The following is an 18743-nucleotide window of genomic DNA, read 5'->3' as shown; positions in this document are numbered from 1 at the left end:
TCACCTTCTGCTCCGTCTGTGCTCCGAGTGACCGAACGGTGGGATCTCCCTCCCCCGAGCTTTTGACGAATTTAATAAAAGACCTATCCTTCCCCTTTCTCGGATGCTCTTATCTTTTAAAAAGATCGCATTCGGAAACGTCGTTTGTTGTCGGGTGGGGAAGATGAGCCCGTTTCCTGCCACATTTTAACAGACCCCCGGACACACACGCACCACCCGACAAACAGAACGTCTTCAAAATAAATCATTTACCTTCGCCCACCTTTTATTATGCTGGCTCTTTGGCAATTCCAACATTGTTTACTCGCTGCACACACTTGTTTATTTACTGGATTTTTTTTCTTCACCCGCGATATGTTCAAGCCACCGGTAGAGCGCGTGCGGTCCAATACAAATACATAATATTATATTCAACTTTATTACTCGCAAGAAACAATGTTTACAACGAAGGTACATTAACAGTTTCCGGTGTTAAGATTCAATAACCATTATCTAATACGATATATTTGTGTTATTTTTAGAAATTACACCACTTTCTCGCTCACAAAATGTTGTGTTATTTACAGTTACACCCAATTAAATCACGAGGGTCGACGTTACCGCGAACCAACTTTCTAAGTGCCTGTTTACTAACCAGTTAGAAAATGCTGGTGTCCTTCTATTTTTCTAGTAAACTTCGGTGTTCTAAAATCAGAATCGAGGGGGTGCGAACGGTCAAATCCCACCATTCTTTACGTTTGGTCAGCGGGGACAAAAGAGTATTCGGACGGGGATGACGTAGTCTAGTCGCTATCGGTTTTCCCTCGGACCGGAGTGGAAGCAACAAATCACCCGGGGCTCTTTTGACCTAAGACGGGGTTACAAAAGCCAAAAGGAATACACCGAATGGAACAAAGCCAGGGTCTATCTATCAGCGGTCGAACTGCAGCTCCTTTAATCGTCGTCGTTCCACATTGTCGTCGTGACGTCTTTATCTCCATCCTTCTCGTTTCAGAGGACGGAGCGCGATCCGACCGGGCGAATTTGAATGCGGTTTAAGGTTAACGAGACGATTCTTCACCCCCCTCTCCCCTTACCGAAGAGCATTTAAATCAATTTGATATCGTGGGAGTTGCGCCAGACGACCGGGTCGATAAAACAATTTGACGATCCCTGCGAGATGGGGCGTGGCTCGGTAATGGGGACCTAATTAGCCGACGGGGCTCGTTCCACACTACGCGTTCTACCTTTTGGAACTTTAATAAACTGGGATCCTTTCCACACTTACATTGCCACGGTCGTGTTACGCGTGTGTGTGTGATCGAAGTATTACGCGCACTTGTACTGTACCTTTTTGTATCTAACGTTTACACGATAATGTATTTTCTAAGTGATTTGCAGCACTCAGAGTAACGCGGCCATTTCCTAAAGAGTTAATGTCACGGATTTATATGAGAGTCGGTTTTTACCGAGTTCTGTATTCTATATGAAATGATAGCCAACGTGCCTTTTCTATACCTAAATACGTAATATTCATTATTCAACTTTTTACAGCTAATTAATTACAATTAAGTGTTGTGTAAAAACAAAATATTACACAAGAATTCTCTTTTAGAATAAAAATAATTGTTTACGTGTGATTCAATTCCGGACGAAAACAAACGAAGTCCACATTTTAATACTTCACACGAGCTACAAAATCCATACGGGACTATTAAAACTTCCAAAATTAATTTATTTTTAATACGTAGAACAGACCTTGCAAGTGGATTTCCATATTTAAACTAATTCGTACAATATGTGCTTAATCTTTACGAGAATATCTACAGGACAAATTTGCAAATATGCAAGAAGGGTTTCGTTTTATCTCCAATCTGTTTGTAATTGAAGTCTTGTCAATAGAAATAGTTTAATTCTTGGTACCTTACTCATCTTTATTTTGTGGTTCATCGATCGCGGAAGTTTAAATGTAGTAAATTGTCTAACGCAACACGTATGTATCATAGTCTATCAGATAAATCGACAGCTAAATTAGAATATTTAAGGGAATTTTTTAAAAGTTTTTTCTTATTTTTACAACACGAATTAATTAGTGTCTCAATACCAGCACGTTGATCTACAACTGAAACAATTAACAGTTTAATTTGATTTAAATACACTGAAAATAAAAAACTTTTTGTGTCAGATTAACTAGTTAATCGTTTCGGGGGCCTTACAGTAGCAAAAGTCAAACTTTCTGGTTGTTAGAAAGGCCCCCGAGGCCTTTCTAACAAAGAGGTCGGTCTTCGCGGAAATGACCTCCGAGACGACCTTCGACCCCCTACGCTAATTGTTACCACAGACAAGAAACAGATATTACCGATAGTAAATACGTCAACCCCTAATTCCGCGCAGATGGAAAAGGGATCGACACCATAAAAACGTCACCGGGGGTCGCCGACTAATCTCTCTATTTATTTAAACAAGACAGACTTCGAAATTATTGTAATTTATATAAAAAAAGGGGGGAACGGCCTGCTTGGAAGTGGAAGTGGTGAGGATGAAGTACGACGGACCTCTAAAAGCTAAGTGACCTTTATGGCCGTTTATTGGGGTGAATGGAAGCTACTCTGCCATAATGGGCCTTTCGGGGCGTCTGGAAGATTTTCCGACGAAACTTTGCAGGTGTTTCTAAGCAAGAATGTGACTCTTTCGCAATTTCGCCCTTCGTTTATCCATCATCTCAAACGAACTGGAACGATTATCCTGTAAATCGGTAGATCGACACTTTGTTTCTCGCAATATCTCTTTGACTAAACAATCGAAAAGTGTCCGGCAAAACGGTCGAACCCTCTCCTTCACTTAATCTTCCTTCGTCCCTATTATCTAATTTGAATTATATTCGGTGCATATCGACCCCGTTGGGCGCATTTCCTGTCTGGGAAAGAGCATATTTGTCTAAAGTTGGAAGATAAATCAGAAACATGGGAGAGACGAGATGGAAAGAGCAAAGTGGAGTGCAGATAAGAGAACTATGTGACTCCATTCGTGTGTCTTCACCAACTGTGGGAACTATTTTTAATGAAATTTCTGCACACGTTTTGCAGTAAATTATAATCGAATTTTTTAAAAACAGGCGAATAAAATTTCTTTTCCAGTTATTTTTTCTTTTTTTAAAAATAAAGTAGAGTTTAGTCGAATTCTGAACGCGAGTGTCTTTAGTATCTAACTCATTTTTGAACGTAACTTATCGTCGGTTTTATGACCTAGAATCTAACTTTGTCATTTTTGGCGACACTCGTTCGAACGATAGCTGTTCAGTCAGTTTATACCACCTGCTGATCTCCTAAAGCCACGGTCCCACAGAGAGGTGCAGATATTACTCCTCTGATGTTTGGAGACGATATGGGGAAAGGCCGAGAGCGGAGCAACCTTCAGACCACTACCTGCTTTCAGAATTGCGCTGAAAGAAGCCAGCGATATTTCACGACGACGGGAGACATTTCGAGGGTGCTGTCCGTCATCACATGACACTCCAGCATTCGGCTGCCAGATAACTTTCCAGCTGGACCGGTCATTACTTCACCGAGTGATCTGGAAACTGTTTTTTATTTCGCTCTCAAAATTATCTTTCTTATGAACCGATTCGATTTCACTCGCAACTATTTTCTTTTTTTCTTTTTTGGTAATTACGCGACACTTTCTCGATTGATTAGCCTCACAGCACGTGTTAGGAAACTGTGAAAACTGGAAATTCTTAGCCAAGGCGCTGGTCGGAAATGGCTAATTCTTTGGCATTTTCACTCGTTCCAGGTTTTAGGTAGGCGTCGATCAATCAATCTAGTTAGAGGAGAGGTGAGCGACTGTCCCGAATCGTTACGTCGGCGAGCGTGCCACCGACACCACTCGGGGTCAGTGAGCCCAAACGAAAGGAAGATGAGACGGACGGGAGAGAATTTACGACAACCGTTAACCGCCCAAAGTTTAGCCGTAAATTATAGACGTGTGGCTGCTAGTTTACGTCTATATACCCTTCAGGTGATGTATAGCTGACGTAATTAAAAGCGCTCCCTTCGTCTTTGACCGCGCGGCCGCTATTTCATTCGGCCGCGATGATTAGACAGGGACTGAAATATCGACTAAGTGGCCAACCGACATTACTAAATAATTCAGGCAAAGGTTTCGAAAATTACACTCTCGGGTGAAAACCCCGAGCACTCGACTCGATGGAAAATCGATTTTTATCCAAAAATCGATTGATGTGGCTAACGAAATCAAAGCGGGTCTTTAATGTTCGAGGACGCTAATATTTTTTTCTTTTGTTTTTTTTTAAGACGAATGCAATCCAATAACCCATCTCGAGACGATTCATAAATAGTGAATTGACAGTTGCAGCTGGTATCCACTTAAAACAATTCATCACCGGTCTGTACTCGGCGGTACCGATCCCTCTTTCTGGGAGGAGGTAATGACGTTTCACACCTCGTCAAACTTCATCAAGCTACAGACTATCTTTATCAAATTGGTCACTCCCTTAAACGTCAGCCGTTTCGCCATTTCGCTGCCTCGTTCTCTAGAAAAACCCCGCGAAACGGCTTCGAAAAAAATCGCTCGTATTCGGTTTCGAACGAAGCCACGAGGTGCTGCACGTGCAAATGTCCGCTCGGTCTGTAATACTTCTTTCTTTGACAGTAGAAGAATCAAAGCTCCGACAATGGCAGATAAAAGCTCCTATATGGTGCGTGCCCCGAATATTTCGCTCGAGACGAACGGGAGTGTGCACTCCTACTAACTTCTTCGTTTGACACATCCCTGTCATTTGAAGCTCACCGCCCGGCTCGGGACGAAAAAAACGAGACGAGCGAGCAGCGGAGACAAAGCGACACTGTCTCGAACCCAGGAGTCAGGATCTGGTTAGTTTCATCACCGCATCAAAGGAGCTCTGTCGCGCTAAAGAAGCCAGACAATTTGCTGGCCAAATCTCATCACTTGTCAAACCACCGATTGTTTACTCTGCGCTTGCAAATATTGGTGGCCAACAGAGAGATGCGCTGGTTCGAAGATCGAACGGGGACCCGTTTCTTGTTTGCACGCACTTATTCACGGACGACCCCCTTCCATTACCATCGACTACCTACTACAACCGCAAACACACAGAGATGTAACTATTTACCCGCCATCACGTGGTTGGTAAAGTGTCCGGTTTGGCCGGAACCGGAGGGGGAGGAAGAACAATGCTAGAAGACGAAGCGCGGGAGGACATTGTGGCGGACGAGGGATATCCGACGTCGAAGAACCGTTCTATCGGTGGCATTAGTACCAACAATGGAAACCCCACAAACGGCAATGATTGCCCATAACGTCGCCAATGGGTCACTTCGTAAGGACAGGTGGTAACTCCGCCTCCGGCTCTAAAGCCATTAGCTGCAAACAAAACACGTTTCGTATCGATCGAGTACCAATTCCGGCTCACGTTTGTCTCTTTAACAGTATCCGAGATTGCAAAAGAGTTAAATCTTTTAGTATAAATACACTATTAACGCTAACAAAAACACTGGGAATGACGAACCTCGAAACTTTTCGAGGGGACTTTTACTTGGCTTGGTTACAGTCGAGAAGGTTTGCGCCAAACGAAATGCATAAGAATTTCTCGAATAAAAATCAAACGTTTAAGAAAGATCAGTCTTTTGAGGTCAAACCAGATACACATCGACTCTATTAGCATTTTTTTGTTTCTTTTTAGAGCTTGGCTCGCCTCCAAGATTTTATCTGCTTCGATTCTCGGTATCAATTACTTCCGTTTTCTTCGGATAATCAAAACGAGAAAGTCGCATAAACTAAGCCAATTCGTAGATTACGAAAGAGAAGAACCCGTTGAAAACGGACGTCCGTCTGTCCGTCCGTTACGAGACGTTTAGCGATCCGCAGTTAATTATCTAGCCAATTTCTGCGACCGTCTCCCACGCTAGTTTACAGGGAACGAGTCGCCATGGTAACCGTACTAAACGAACCGTGTGCCGGGGTCGCGCGTTAGCCCATCTCCGCCACCTCCGGCCCAGAGAGCGCTCGAGGTCGCGTCGTTGGGGTGACGCGCCGCTAGATCGATGGTGGCGACTTAAACGGATCCAATTTCCTGCTAATCGAGGACTCCCGAAACGGGGACCGAGTTACAACACGCCCTGCCCCCGAAGATTACACAGTCTAATTGCGTGCCACCGGGTCTCTCGACAATTAACCCCGTATGCTTTATTCATGTTTCCTTTGGTCAATGAAACGTTGTGATGAGTTCGCGTGGCACATCCGCTCGACGCACGAAATGCGCGCCTCTACTCCTAAACCCGTTTTGACTCGACCCGTCCACAAACGCAATAATTGACTCGCCTGGCACCGATCCCTCCCGGTACCTATTCAAAAACACGCGCTACAATACATTTTTTCCAGTAGTATCGTTAAATGAGACCGTCTCTCATTGCGCCAGATGTTTATTAAACATTAAATGTGTTTCACGAGCATTATTTGTTAACGTTTAATGTTTATAAACACTAACAAACAGGGTGTTCGTGAAATGACAAATAATGCCATTCGATTATTTCACCAATCTCGCGTGTCTAATAAAGGAAGAATCCAGATTCGAACGGAAATACGTTAATCCCCGGTGGGAACCGAACCCGCCCCTCGACCAGGATGCGTTGTCAAAGGGCGTGGGTTCGAACCCACAATGCGAATTGCGCTATATTGCAGTCTTCCTGCTTTGTTAAAAAATAAACATATATATATTTTTTCGCTTCATACAAGAGTTTTTAACTTTATAATAAGATTTTTTTCTGAATTTTTTACTTCTTTTTAATATTTAATTCGTCTCTAAAGCAAATAGGATTCACTTCAGAACGGTTATTAATGGCGACGGATATTATTTTATCGGTTCGAATCAATTAATGTTTAATTATAACGATTCGTTTCGATGAAATCATTATAGAAACACACAAAAATTAATATTTCTCGAGGGTATTCCTATTCAAATTGCTTCTCTTCATTCGATAATTTCCAACTATTTCTCTGCATCTTCTTTAGGAAATGAAATAAAATGCGTGAATCATAAGCGAGTCAGTCATTTTATTCCGGGAAGGAAAATGCTACTTTCGAGGAATCGACTGCAAAGAGTTATGCTAGATATCAATCGAGCTTTCTCTTCAAATTTCGTCTCGTAAAGATCTATCTTTCGAATCGTTCCATTCCGGATTTTTGTCGAATCGAGATCGTAATCAATAAGAAGAGCGAAACTTTTTCGCCTTCTTAAAATACTAATGCGTATACTTTTCGAACCGTTTAAACTTCTAAACCAAATAAATTACGTGTCTCGAAAGAAGCCATTCGATTGATCCACCTTTCCACTCATAAACCTCCATTTAAGTTGAAACTTTTGCACAAAGAGAATGCCACCAAAGAGGAATAATTACCAGAAGAGGAATAGGCTAACTCTCTGGCTTGTAAATGGTAAACATACCAATAGCCTGTGTACAATATTGCGAATTGGATTTAACAAAAAGAACCAACAACCTTACCATCATAATGAGATGAAAGATAAAAGTAATATTTTGAATCTCATCCGTTTCTAAAATACCAACGAAACTAAATTTAAACATTTGAAATGCACGTCATTCATTCTAATGGAAGTCTCAATGTTAAACACGATTTACAAAAGGTTGTATTGATGATCGTTCTCCCGGAAGATCGAATCGTTAAGATCATACTCACATATTTAACGAATTGCTACTGTTTTTTTTTTCTCTAGTCACGCGAAGAGTTTTCCTAATTATAAAACCGCCGTAACCATAATCTATATCATAAAATGATTTTAAAAAAATCTACGGAATTTGTTCCGTATAAGAAGTATCAAATTAGTATTTAAAACAATACGAGGAATTATAACGCTGAATTGAATTTCGCTAATTTATTCAGCTAAGCTTAAAAAAAACAATAGTAAATCAAGTTAATTATTGCAACGTCTAGTGATTCCATCAATAATGCCAATAGATAACTTCACTGATGTGTACGCTCCTACCCTTCTTCCAATCATTGAACAATTATACACTTACAGACCCTATTATTTTTGTAACTACATCCAATTATTGTTTATGACCCGTTCATTATTGCCTATTCGGAGTCTTATATATCGCCGATTCTACAAAATTTAGGCTATATAAAACGTCTAAAAAGCCTGGAAAGCTCACTATCGAATTATTAATGAAAGGGGTAGAAAATTATTCGGATACAATCGAATGCAGATATATAAAGAATATCAGTCTTAGGCCTAAAATATTTTCAGATTTCGATATAAAACTCAAGTTACTTGAAGTAGAATTTAGTTTTAGAGACGAGTGGGGAAGTTTTGCGTATTCAGAAGTAGTGGAGTGTGTAGAATCGCGCGTGGAAGACGATTGAAACGTACTCGAACCTTACACAAGGCGTCGATATATTTTAATGCACTGTATATGGCTTCGATTACTCTACGAATATAGACATTATTCACTTTCCGATCGATGTTATTAACTCTCCGAAACGAATAACAATCGAAGAAAAGTATTTCAATCCAAATTAAATATAAAAATTAAAGCACGAATTTGGACAACACGGAATCCCGCAATTTTTACGGAGAGGGCAAGTAAAATATACTTTTTTTCACTCCTTAATTATTAAATTTACTAATTTCTCGATTTCGGTTAATTATAGATATTGTTCTTTAACAAAAATCATATTAAGTAGAGTGATAAGATCTAAAAATGACTCTAGAAGCTGTGAAAGTTAAAATAAAAAATAAATAAGGAGGATGGAAAATAAGAGTAAAAGTAGAAATAGTAGCAAAAGATTGTTACTTCTAATTTTCTATCGTAATACAGATGATGATGATGATGATGAAGGGAGTAAGGGATACAGGCCTATAACGTTTAGTTTTATTACGAGAAGTTAAGTTTTTGCTATTAAAAATCATCAACATAACTCTAAATTGGAGAATTAATTATAATTTCTGTATAAATTTGAATACAATAGACAATCTAAAGAAAAATTACAGTTTTATACTACTCTAACAAATGAAATTAGTGAAAATAAACAATAATAATTACTCGTGTATTATCATTAAAGCATCCTTTGAACTACAGAACGATAAACGACTAATTAATTAAAAATTTTATCCAAAAATATATACTTAATTATAAAATCATTTTAATAATTTCAATGTAAATTAAGTGTTTAGTTCAACTTTGTAACAGAGTTCAGTGAAGGCACTTCATTGAAACAATTCCGATTTTTCAATTTTTCTCTAAAATTAATAAAAAGAGAGAAACAATAAAAATTACTTAATACAGAGTAAAGTATAAATAAGATAAATTAATTAACACAAATTATATAATTTATTAAATAATTATTTTAAAAAAATTCATAAATATATGCTCCAAAGTCTTCTATCAGCTTTTGTTCTACGTTAATCTATGAGAAAAATGAAGCGTAATTTTATTTAATTAAATAGAGCATAACTAAATTATATTCGTTTATAAAATAAATCTTTTTTTTTTTTTTTACAGAATAACATTCTTAAATCGTGTTACAGAACGTCTTAAATGAGTAATTTATGCAAGAAATTCTTGAATTTTTTCCTCACAATTATATTTAATTATGAAATATTTTTATAAATAAATCTTAGTATTAAGCGTTTTTTAATTTTTATCTAAGGGACAGTCAAACCTCGATTTAACGCCACTATTTTTTTCCCTACTGAAATCGGTACTAAGTCGAGTGTGACGTTATTTAGAAGAGCACTTTGAAAAACATTTTTGTTTTTTTAATTTATTTTGAGAAAGAAAAAAAAGTAATAATTTCCAAAATTTTATCATTTGAAATAATATAAACCAACTGAGAAAGTATTTAACGAAACTTTAAACACAAAGCTTTTTGTTAATTATCAAATTCTAATTGTTCTTAATAAATACGACTTTTGTACTTTACGCATAAAGGCTACACAAACAACTCCATTTATTTTAGGTAATTTTATCAAAAAATACTCTAAATTTAATGAAATAAATATAAAAAAAAGAACGTAGAAATTCATAGAAAACTTAATTTAACAATCGATTTCTTATTTACTTCGTAAACTATTGTAAAAAAAATCTACTACCGACATAGAGAATAATTAGCAAAATATGTGTATCATTCAGTGGATTCTCGATATAGTAAACACCCTATTTAGCGAACGATTTTTCTGGTCCCCCTCCTCCTTTATGTATCTACTAAATGATTTACTTAGGTCTTTAAGAGTTCACTACATCGAAAGTCTATCGTATTACAGTCGACCCCCCTATAACACTGTTGATTTTTCCGTTTTATATGAATTCCATGTTGTACGAGTCACTTAGATTTTACAAATATGTGTGCCGGGCTGTGAACGGCTCACGTATTTGTAAAATCTAAGTGACTCGTACAACATGGAATTCATATAAAACGGAAAAATCAACAGTATTATATGGGGGTCGACTAAGAAACGGGCCTACAAAATTTTTTGAAAGTTCGGCTGTCTATCCGTTAGTAATAATGAAATTACAAAAGTAAAAAAAAGAAAAAAAAAAAACAAACAAATGAAAAATGGTATGGATAAACGGTCACTCACAAGAATGGCATTCGTTTAAACAATTCATTTTCGAGTAGTTGCGAGAGAAGGACTGTTACTCGACGTTCGTCGATAGAACAATTACGATATTGACTCGGCGTAAAAGTAAAGCTTTCAAAAAAAAAAAAATAATCGATTGAACTACTTTAGTTTCGAATCTTTCGCGTTTCTGTTAAGATCGGTCGACAGACCGACAAACTTACTTCCCGGTCTCTCTACTTCTATTAATACTCTTTGCAGAAAGGATGAAAGTTGGCCTTTGACGACTTTAAGCATACAATTTACTTCAAGTACAAATTAAAAATAGAGTAAAGTCATTAATGATAAACCTTATTATTTTCCATTTTACTATTTTTAGAATTAAAACAAGAATAAATACTGTCGAAGCCTCCTCCTCTATCACACAATGCATGCAATTATAAAAAGCCTTCTCTAACAATTTAATGTGCGATTTAACGTGCCAAAATATAAACTTTAAGGTTTATTTAAGATATTTGTAGATAATTATCTACGTTAAATCTTCGAGAAAGTATGCAAATTTATGTAGAAACATACTAATTTAAATTAGCGAGAAAATAAGCATACTTTACAGCAAAAATAAATTCACGTATTTATATAAATTTAAGCTAAATATAAGAGAATGTACACGAATTTATATGATATAACTGATATAACATACAACACAGAACTATTTACATGAATTTAAGCGATGTACGGAATTCGAAAATTAGGCAAAACCGAGCTGTCAATTTAATAAAAATTCAAAAAAGACCACGCCTTAAAGCGAATCGAACCTTTCTTTTTGTCAAAATAATCATTAATTTTAACATTTATACCTCGTATATTATCATAAGTTGACACGTACTCGTATCAGATTCGAGCAGTCGCAAGTGGATAATTACGAGTCTCTACCGTCAATTAAAACTTCTGTAAGAATTTTTAGAATAATTCTAAAAAAAAAAAAAATATATTAAATAAAAATGAGCAGGAATATATTTTTGAAAGATTTTTTCTTATGGCCTGTAATGAATGTAGAACTTCTATCTTCTAATGAATCTTATTAAAATCGAATGTCTGTGGAGTGAGTTGGCAGATGAGTGATTTATTGTTACAAATAATTGAGATGTACTACAGTACACCTTTAATTAAATTTAATAATGACAATTTTATGACAAGGAAGCGGTACTTTTTAATTTAAAATACTTAAAAAAAAATTAATCCTTTGCTCTATTTATCTAGCTAAAAGAGTGTTTTTTTAATATATTGTTTTATTTTTGTTTTAATTTAATGATAATTTTTTTTATTTAATAAAAGTATTTTTATTGGTTGATTTAAATAACTAAAAATTGAAATTAAGTCTAGAAATTTATTTTAAAAAAGAAATAAAATAAAAATAAAACTTTTCTGTCTGTTTAAAGAACGTATTTTGCGTGGAGACAATTTACAGACAATCAAAAGTCTCTTGTGTTATAATGAGCGATTATTAACAATAGTTTCCATTTAGAAATAAGAGAAAAACAGTTTCTTTCAATCGTAATATTCTTTAGTAAAGATATTTTTAGATTTCATTTAAAAACGGCATTTATACACATTTCTATTCATTTATTTCTCTAGATATTTCCATTAGGCGTCCACGTTTTACAGCCATGTTGACATTATTAAAGTAGGACACTGGCAAATGTTTACGTAATATTTATTGTCCGCACTTTTCCTGGATAAACTGCGAAAAACTGAATATTTTCATATCAAAATATGTTATTTTATAAGAATTTTTTTGATATTTTAATCCTTTCTACTGTTTTTTTTTTAGACACGTCCATAAAGGATTGTACTAAGAAAATATTCTTCTATATACCAACTGTTGAACACAATTATTTCTATTACTAATTTCTCCTTTTAAGAATAAATTTATAGAAATTTAAAGAAGTAAATTGCAGAAATCTCAAATTGCTTTTTCTTTAAATTCTCTTCCTCTACTGGACTTTCACAAAATTGAAAAGGATAAATGGCAAAATATTAGAAAAGACTCAATTTTGACATTTATTCTTACACTTCTGCAACAGTCGAGTGAATTTCATTCGTAAGAACGATGCTCCATACTCAAATTTGCATAGAACGATGTCCGAGTGTCAATGTTAAATGCATTACATTAATAACGCATGTTTTAACTGTCTATCTCTTATCATCCGTTATCAAATGCGATCACGTGTTTAAGGATCATATTCTATGCCGTAATTATAGCGATAATTCGGGAATTAATACTTTAATAATCGAATTTAATAGAGTAGCAGTTGTAAAAGTGGTAGGAATGCTTGGCAGCATACGGCCTTCACGGAGCGCCAGGTAGCTTTCCACCGAAGGAATCGACTTAAACATACTTTAAGGGGGGAAAGACTTACCTTCACGCATTGCATCGACATCAATTTTGCATATTCGCGTCATATTTTCTTTCGACTCGAATTCTTTCTCTACATTTCTGATATGATTTTAGGGTCCGTTCGGCCAAACCTGTTCGCTGGAGAGGTGGTACACGTGAGGGGGAAAAAAACCACCTAATAGCGCATGCGTATTGTGTTTCGCGTTATAAAGACCGCGGCAAAGAATTCTTAACGAGAATAATCGAGCTCGGTGCTTTCCTAAAGGTGTTCGAAACGGAAGCGTAACGCGAAGAGAAACAAGCTACTGCGAGACTGATGAACTGTTCCGGATGCGGATCCACGTTTGGGATTCCGGTTGGCGCGGAACCCCATCGACTTTGTGCTTCTGTTAAAAATTTGCCGTTATTCAAACGGAAGATATAATTGTGGTTTTGTATATCGATTACAATGAAGCACAGTATGAATCGGTTTCCGAGAAACATCACTTGATTTTGCTATCTTTAGATAAAGAAACCCGATGCAACACACAAGTAGGTAACACGGCGCTATAAACTGACTAGATTGCCATACATAATGATATTAGTTTATAAGACCACTTAAAGTGCGGGACTGGGACGGAGATGGCGACATTGTGTCCTATCTTGGCGACATCAGTACACGTGATGATGTCACATCGCCTGACAGTACACTTTGTCATTGCAGCTTACACATACATTCACACATGAAAGGATTTCTGTCTGAAATTAAACGTTTTGTATATATCTACTACCGAACCCGGATCTGTTCGAAAACCTAAAATTAGATTTCTCGTTTGAGTCATTATATTATTAATTTTGGACTGGAAATCCGGATAAACTTTGACATTTTTTACAATAGGCTAGAAGAATTGCGATTCTTCACACACATTTCTGCTTATTTTATAGCTTATTCAACTGGAACTCATCATGGAAATCAACAATTTCTTGTTGAACTACGAGATCGAAAATAGTTGTAATAACTTAAAATTTTAAGTTAACAGCAATTAATTGATATCTCTTGTAAGATTCCGTAAATCTTCCGTCTATCTTTAATAATTAATATAAGCGCGTGGCAGATGCACAGTTTATCATCCGGAGATCTCGATAAGCAATAACTGTAATTTATTGCCTATCATGAACCGATGACAATTTGGGATAAATGTCGACAAACGGACAGACGAAAATCTCCGAGAGAGAATAGTTTTGTTGCTGGAGAAGAGTGGATTCGTATGGCAAGACGCTCTCGAAAGACCAGAAATAAAAGATTGTTGTGTGGTTTACGGCAAGAATGGTTAAGAGGTGGTTTATCTGGATGTAATATTATCTCCCCGCTAAACTCTGTCACTGTTACAGACAAAGGGCCTGTGTGGAGGGTCGGTCCACATTGGATGGCTTTGTGCAGCAAAAAAAAGCGAACAATGATCTTCTATATCTACTCCATCGCCAGACCGTCATCGTCCCTGTCTTCGCGACGACTCAATTAAAGCGTGCAACTCGACGCCACGATCCCGATACAACCGTTGCGAGTACTTCTTTATAGCGACGATTATTTAAAAACGGCATTGCGTCGTTACTTTGATGTCAGAAATTTCGATTAGCAGAGTATTCCATCCTTCGTTTTTACGAGTGGCGAATTCCCCTCCCTTCATATTGCTCCATTTGCAGCTCGGGCGTCGCACACGTAAAGAAAGTTTTGCTTTATTTTGCTATAAACGTCAGCATTAGATATACGTCAGCGATTTGATAAAGATAGGCAGACCACGAAGGCCACCATTAGCAGTTTGCGTGTCGTCGTCGCTAAAAGCGGGCTCGCATTTGCCCCCATTGTTCTAGATGACCAGCGAGCGGTCAAACCATTGATAAAAGTCCGATAAGGTAATTAAAGCGCTACACGAACTCGCGTGTCGGTCGTAATCTGGGGACCGACAACGCGGAGTCATTGATTGACGGTCATCTCGAGCGGCGATTCTCTTCCATTGCCAGAAACATCTGTGGCCGACAACTTTCTAATTCGTTTCAATATTACCGTAACCCGCCGTTGCTCGGAAAGACTTTGTGTGGACACAGTCCATTACTTTCTTCCCTCCGACACTCGTTTGGGCTCCGCTGCCGCTAAGGCAGAACCCTCTGTCGGCCAGACCTCAAACTGCCGGGAGGAAGTTACTAGACGGGCTTTGGCCGGAAATTACGGCTACAGACACCGACCATCACGTGACGAGAGGCACGTGGCTTTTCAACGTTCCGTCTGACCGGTTGGCTTGATTAATCCTAACACGGCGACCTTAGCCGACCAACAACGTTTAGGTGCTTGTAATTAACTTTCCATTGCCAGATTATCATTAACCCGGGGCAGCCCTTCTTCCAACGGTTTTTTTCCAACGTTCTATCCGTTCGACGCGTCGCGGGTCGCGTCGCATCGCCAGTGGTTCGAGCGGCCAGGAAAATTCGCAACTTGGATAAGGGAGACGTTAAGATTAAAAGCAACGATTGCGGACCGGAAGTCGTTCTTAGCGCTTCCGTTTTTGCTCGAAAAGCGACGATTTATCGATAAACGTTAACGGGTCTTTAAGAAAAAGAAGCCAAGCCGAGTGCCTAATTGATTTTCGATACGATTCGTCTAACTGCGAAGCGAGCGTTTCGGTTCGAACCGGCATTTAACATCCACCAATGACAGAATGAGTTCTGTAATCGGGTGGAGAAACCTCTATTCCTGACCCCGCGGGGTCAGAGTTCGTCTTGTCCCCACACTTAGCCGTGCCAATGTGTACGTTGTGCCCCATCAAGCAACGCCGGCACATCACAGGCAACGTGTCACGCCTAATGTAAACGATTCCCCACCCCCATAAAGGGTCGCGACCCGTCTGACCCTCGGACGACCCGACGTGTTTACCTGGTCCGTTTCCGGCCTAAACGCTAGATGTCGTGGGAAAGGTATAACACGCCGAACACCGACGCGATCCGATTACCAGGCCGTATCTGCCCATCTGGATAGCTAATTGGGACCCACTACCGCGCTCCACACCTCCGAACCGTCGCAGAGAGGTAGAGCGCGCGCGGCCAGACCGAAAACGGTCGGAAAGTCGAAGTTGACAAGTAGAAAGCCTTCGATGATAGAGAGGTAAATTTAACACGTTTTCTCCATACCTCTTTGTTACGGCTCGCGGTCGTGACGCTACGAGTGATGCATCACTCGGCCGTCACGTGACAGTCACCATCCCTGCGTAGGAAACACAACATTTCCATTAGAATCACACTGTGGGATGTTTCCTACGCTCGCCGCTAGGGGTCGACCCCCGACGAGGCCGTGCGGCGAAATTGCCTCGACCGAGCACTCCTAAGTGAATCTGGTATATCAATAATTTCCTGCTACAAGCGATTCCATGTCATCCATTCGGATGGTGTTGACTCCTTGACATCCCGACCGCCACAAGTAAAAACGACACACTTTTTTGCCTTTAATGCCTCCCCGCCAGGCGCCGGCACCCCTTTATTTCTCTTCTGCACACTTTCCGCTCGCGTGTTCTCTATCGCCGATCTCCCAAAGAATTAAACACTACGTCGTCCATCAATAACCGGACACCCATTAAAGGACATTAAGTCGAGGTGTGGCCTCCGTCCTGCCTTCTCCATTTTTTCTCCTCCGCGTTTAAGAAACCATCGTTTTGATTGGCGTAAACAACCGTCTGCATCTGTATAGCGACGGTTTCAACAACTTATTCTTTTCCTTTTCTTTTTGTTTGTGTTTTCCCAACAATTTTAAAATTCCGCAGCAAGAAAGTCTGGAGATTCGTTCTTGTGTTGACATAAAGTTACCATGACTACCGAAACCGCTATAGTGAAAATTACGTCACGCAGTCACGTGAAGCGGCTCTCCCCTACAGGTGGAAATCTCCACTCCGTTAACAAAATTTATTGGATTGTACCAAAAACGTCAAAATGCTATTATTCAAAAGACGAAACTGCTATTAAGATTCTCCCAGATCATCGACCGCTCCCTCTTTTAAACTGCAAATCCCAGCTTGAAAAACGTTCATCCACAAGTGAGCTTTTGGGATTTAAAAAAAAACATATACTCGACCGTGTTTCTACACTCTCAAAGGATGCAATTACACAATAACTTCCGATCTCGCTTATTTCGCCACAGAATATATTTATTAATCAAGCGGCGGTTCGCGAACCACCGGTTGAGAAACACTTGTACTACAGCCGTTTGTGTGCGGAGCGTTTAAAATATACTGTATCGGTTGGCAGACGTCTAAAAACTGATTTCCAGATCGAGTTACCGATGGCTTAGTAACCGGGATGTTAGATGTCACTCAAACAGTGCAAACACCAGGAATTTTTAGGGTTTTCTTTACTCTTTCGGGACCTACGCCATCCGGAAATGCAGCCAGAGACTTTTAAAGTATTTGCATAAATTGTTCGACTTTCCTTTTTACTGGACGGAGGACGTCGTTAATGTAGAGGAGTTTCCGGTAACGACCAATAGCGAAGAGTTCGGTTCGTGACGTCGAAGGACGCCACTGGTGTTCTTTACGTCAAGCACGCGGGGCCGCTTGTCAATCATCTCTCACGTGACTGGCATCGATGGCGGCGTGATTTCAATTTGCGTGTTTCCAGCAAAAGTGGATTGAAGTGAGCCGCGAATACATTTCGTGGATGTTCTCAATTCTCTTTTTTTTTTTTTTTATGTTTTTTTAAGTGCCGATTTCTAAAGTGTCATTTAACCAACTTCGAATAAAAAAACAACGATGATTTTACAAAGTCAATTTTTGTATTAGAATATAACTTTTTTTTTAATATATAAATAACTGTGTAATAAAATAAGGTCCATCTGCACTGAAAGGAAACTTCTATCGACTAATTTGACTTAAATTTGATTCCTTTTGACACGAGAAATGTTTGTATTGTATAATAAAATAGAATAAAAATATTAATATATTTACATATGCATTAGATTTCATTCGATTTTAATAAGATTTCAATTTTTACGAAAGAAATGCGGATGGACGAACAAAATTCCACTTTTCGGTTACACCCTACTTGGCACGTGCTGCCATCTTGTGAGACAAATTTCAATTATTTCATTAAAAAATTTAATTTATTTTCCCAAAATTCAAACAATAAACAGTATATATACTTTTTATAAATTAAGAAAAACATTCACCTTTTATTATTCTTATTGATATTTTTTAAAAATAAAAAACAAACAATTTTATATTTATGTTCTTTATATAAAGTTTCCAATAAATGTTAATGTAAGTCCTACTTATTTAACTCAATTTAATAACAAGGGGAATATTTGGCGTAAATTTTAAAAATTTGGCTTATAAATCTAACAATCGAAATTTTTATTTCACAATATTATAAACTAAAAAAACATTTTAGTAAATTTTTACTATTTGTCGTAATATTAATGGCATTGTGATAAATATGTTTGCAGCAAAATACCTCTAATTGATCTATAAATATATGAATTTAGCATTTGCGTGTCGCTAAATCGAACACTGATCGATGCCATTTTATTGTCCCCGCGAAGACAGTTTATGACTATTGCAATGGACAATAAAAGAAAATTTTAGATTAAAAATAAACATCCTTACTTTAAGTAAAGCCATAAAATAATTCTATCTTCTAATTAAGAACTAAAGGTGTTTTCATATAGTTAGCGATTTACAAGAAGAGAGAAAAAAATTGCGATAATCGCTCTTAATTTGTCACAAGCGCTCA

General features: G+C 38.0%; 1 protein-coding gene across 2 annotated transcripts in view; it reads right to left on the bottom strand.

Annotated features, from left to right (window-relative positions):
* The window catches only part of LOC111618434 (MDS1 and EVI1 complex locus protein EVI1-like), a 50739-nt gene extending 37595 nt beyond the window's left edge, over positions 1-13144 (bottom strand). The window contains exon 1 of one of the 2 annotated variants that reach the window (XM_023359981.1): positions 13018-13144. In XM_023359981.1, the coding sequence (XP_023215749.1) occupies positions 13018-13038 (21 nt within the window). In that variant the 5' untranslated portion in view covers positions 13039-13144. The remainder of the gene's footprint in view (positions 1-13017) is intronic. The other variant, XM_023359976.1, reaches the window with a different exon arrangement.
* Positions 13145-18743: the final 5599 nt, after the last annotated feature.

The sequence above is a fragment of the Centruroides sculpturatus genome, unplaced genomic scaffold (assembly GCF_000671375.1).
Source record: "Centruroides sculpturatus isolate CEXI.00-Female unplaced genomic scaffold, Cexi_2.0 scaffold10, whole genome shotgun sequence".
In the NCBI taxonomy this organism is placed as follows: domain Eukaryota; kingdom Metazoa; phylum Arthropoda; class Arachnida; order Scorpiones; family Buthidae; genus Centruroides; species Centruroides sculpturatus.
Note: the sequence above shows the minus strand (reverse complement) of the source record. Positions and strands in the feature narration are given on the sequence as shown.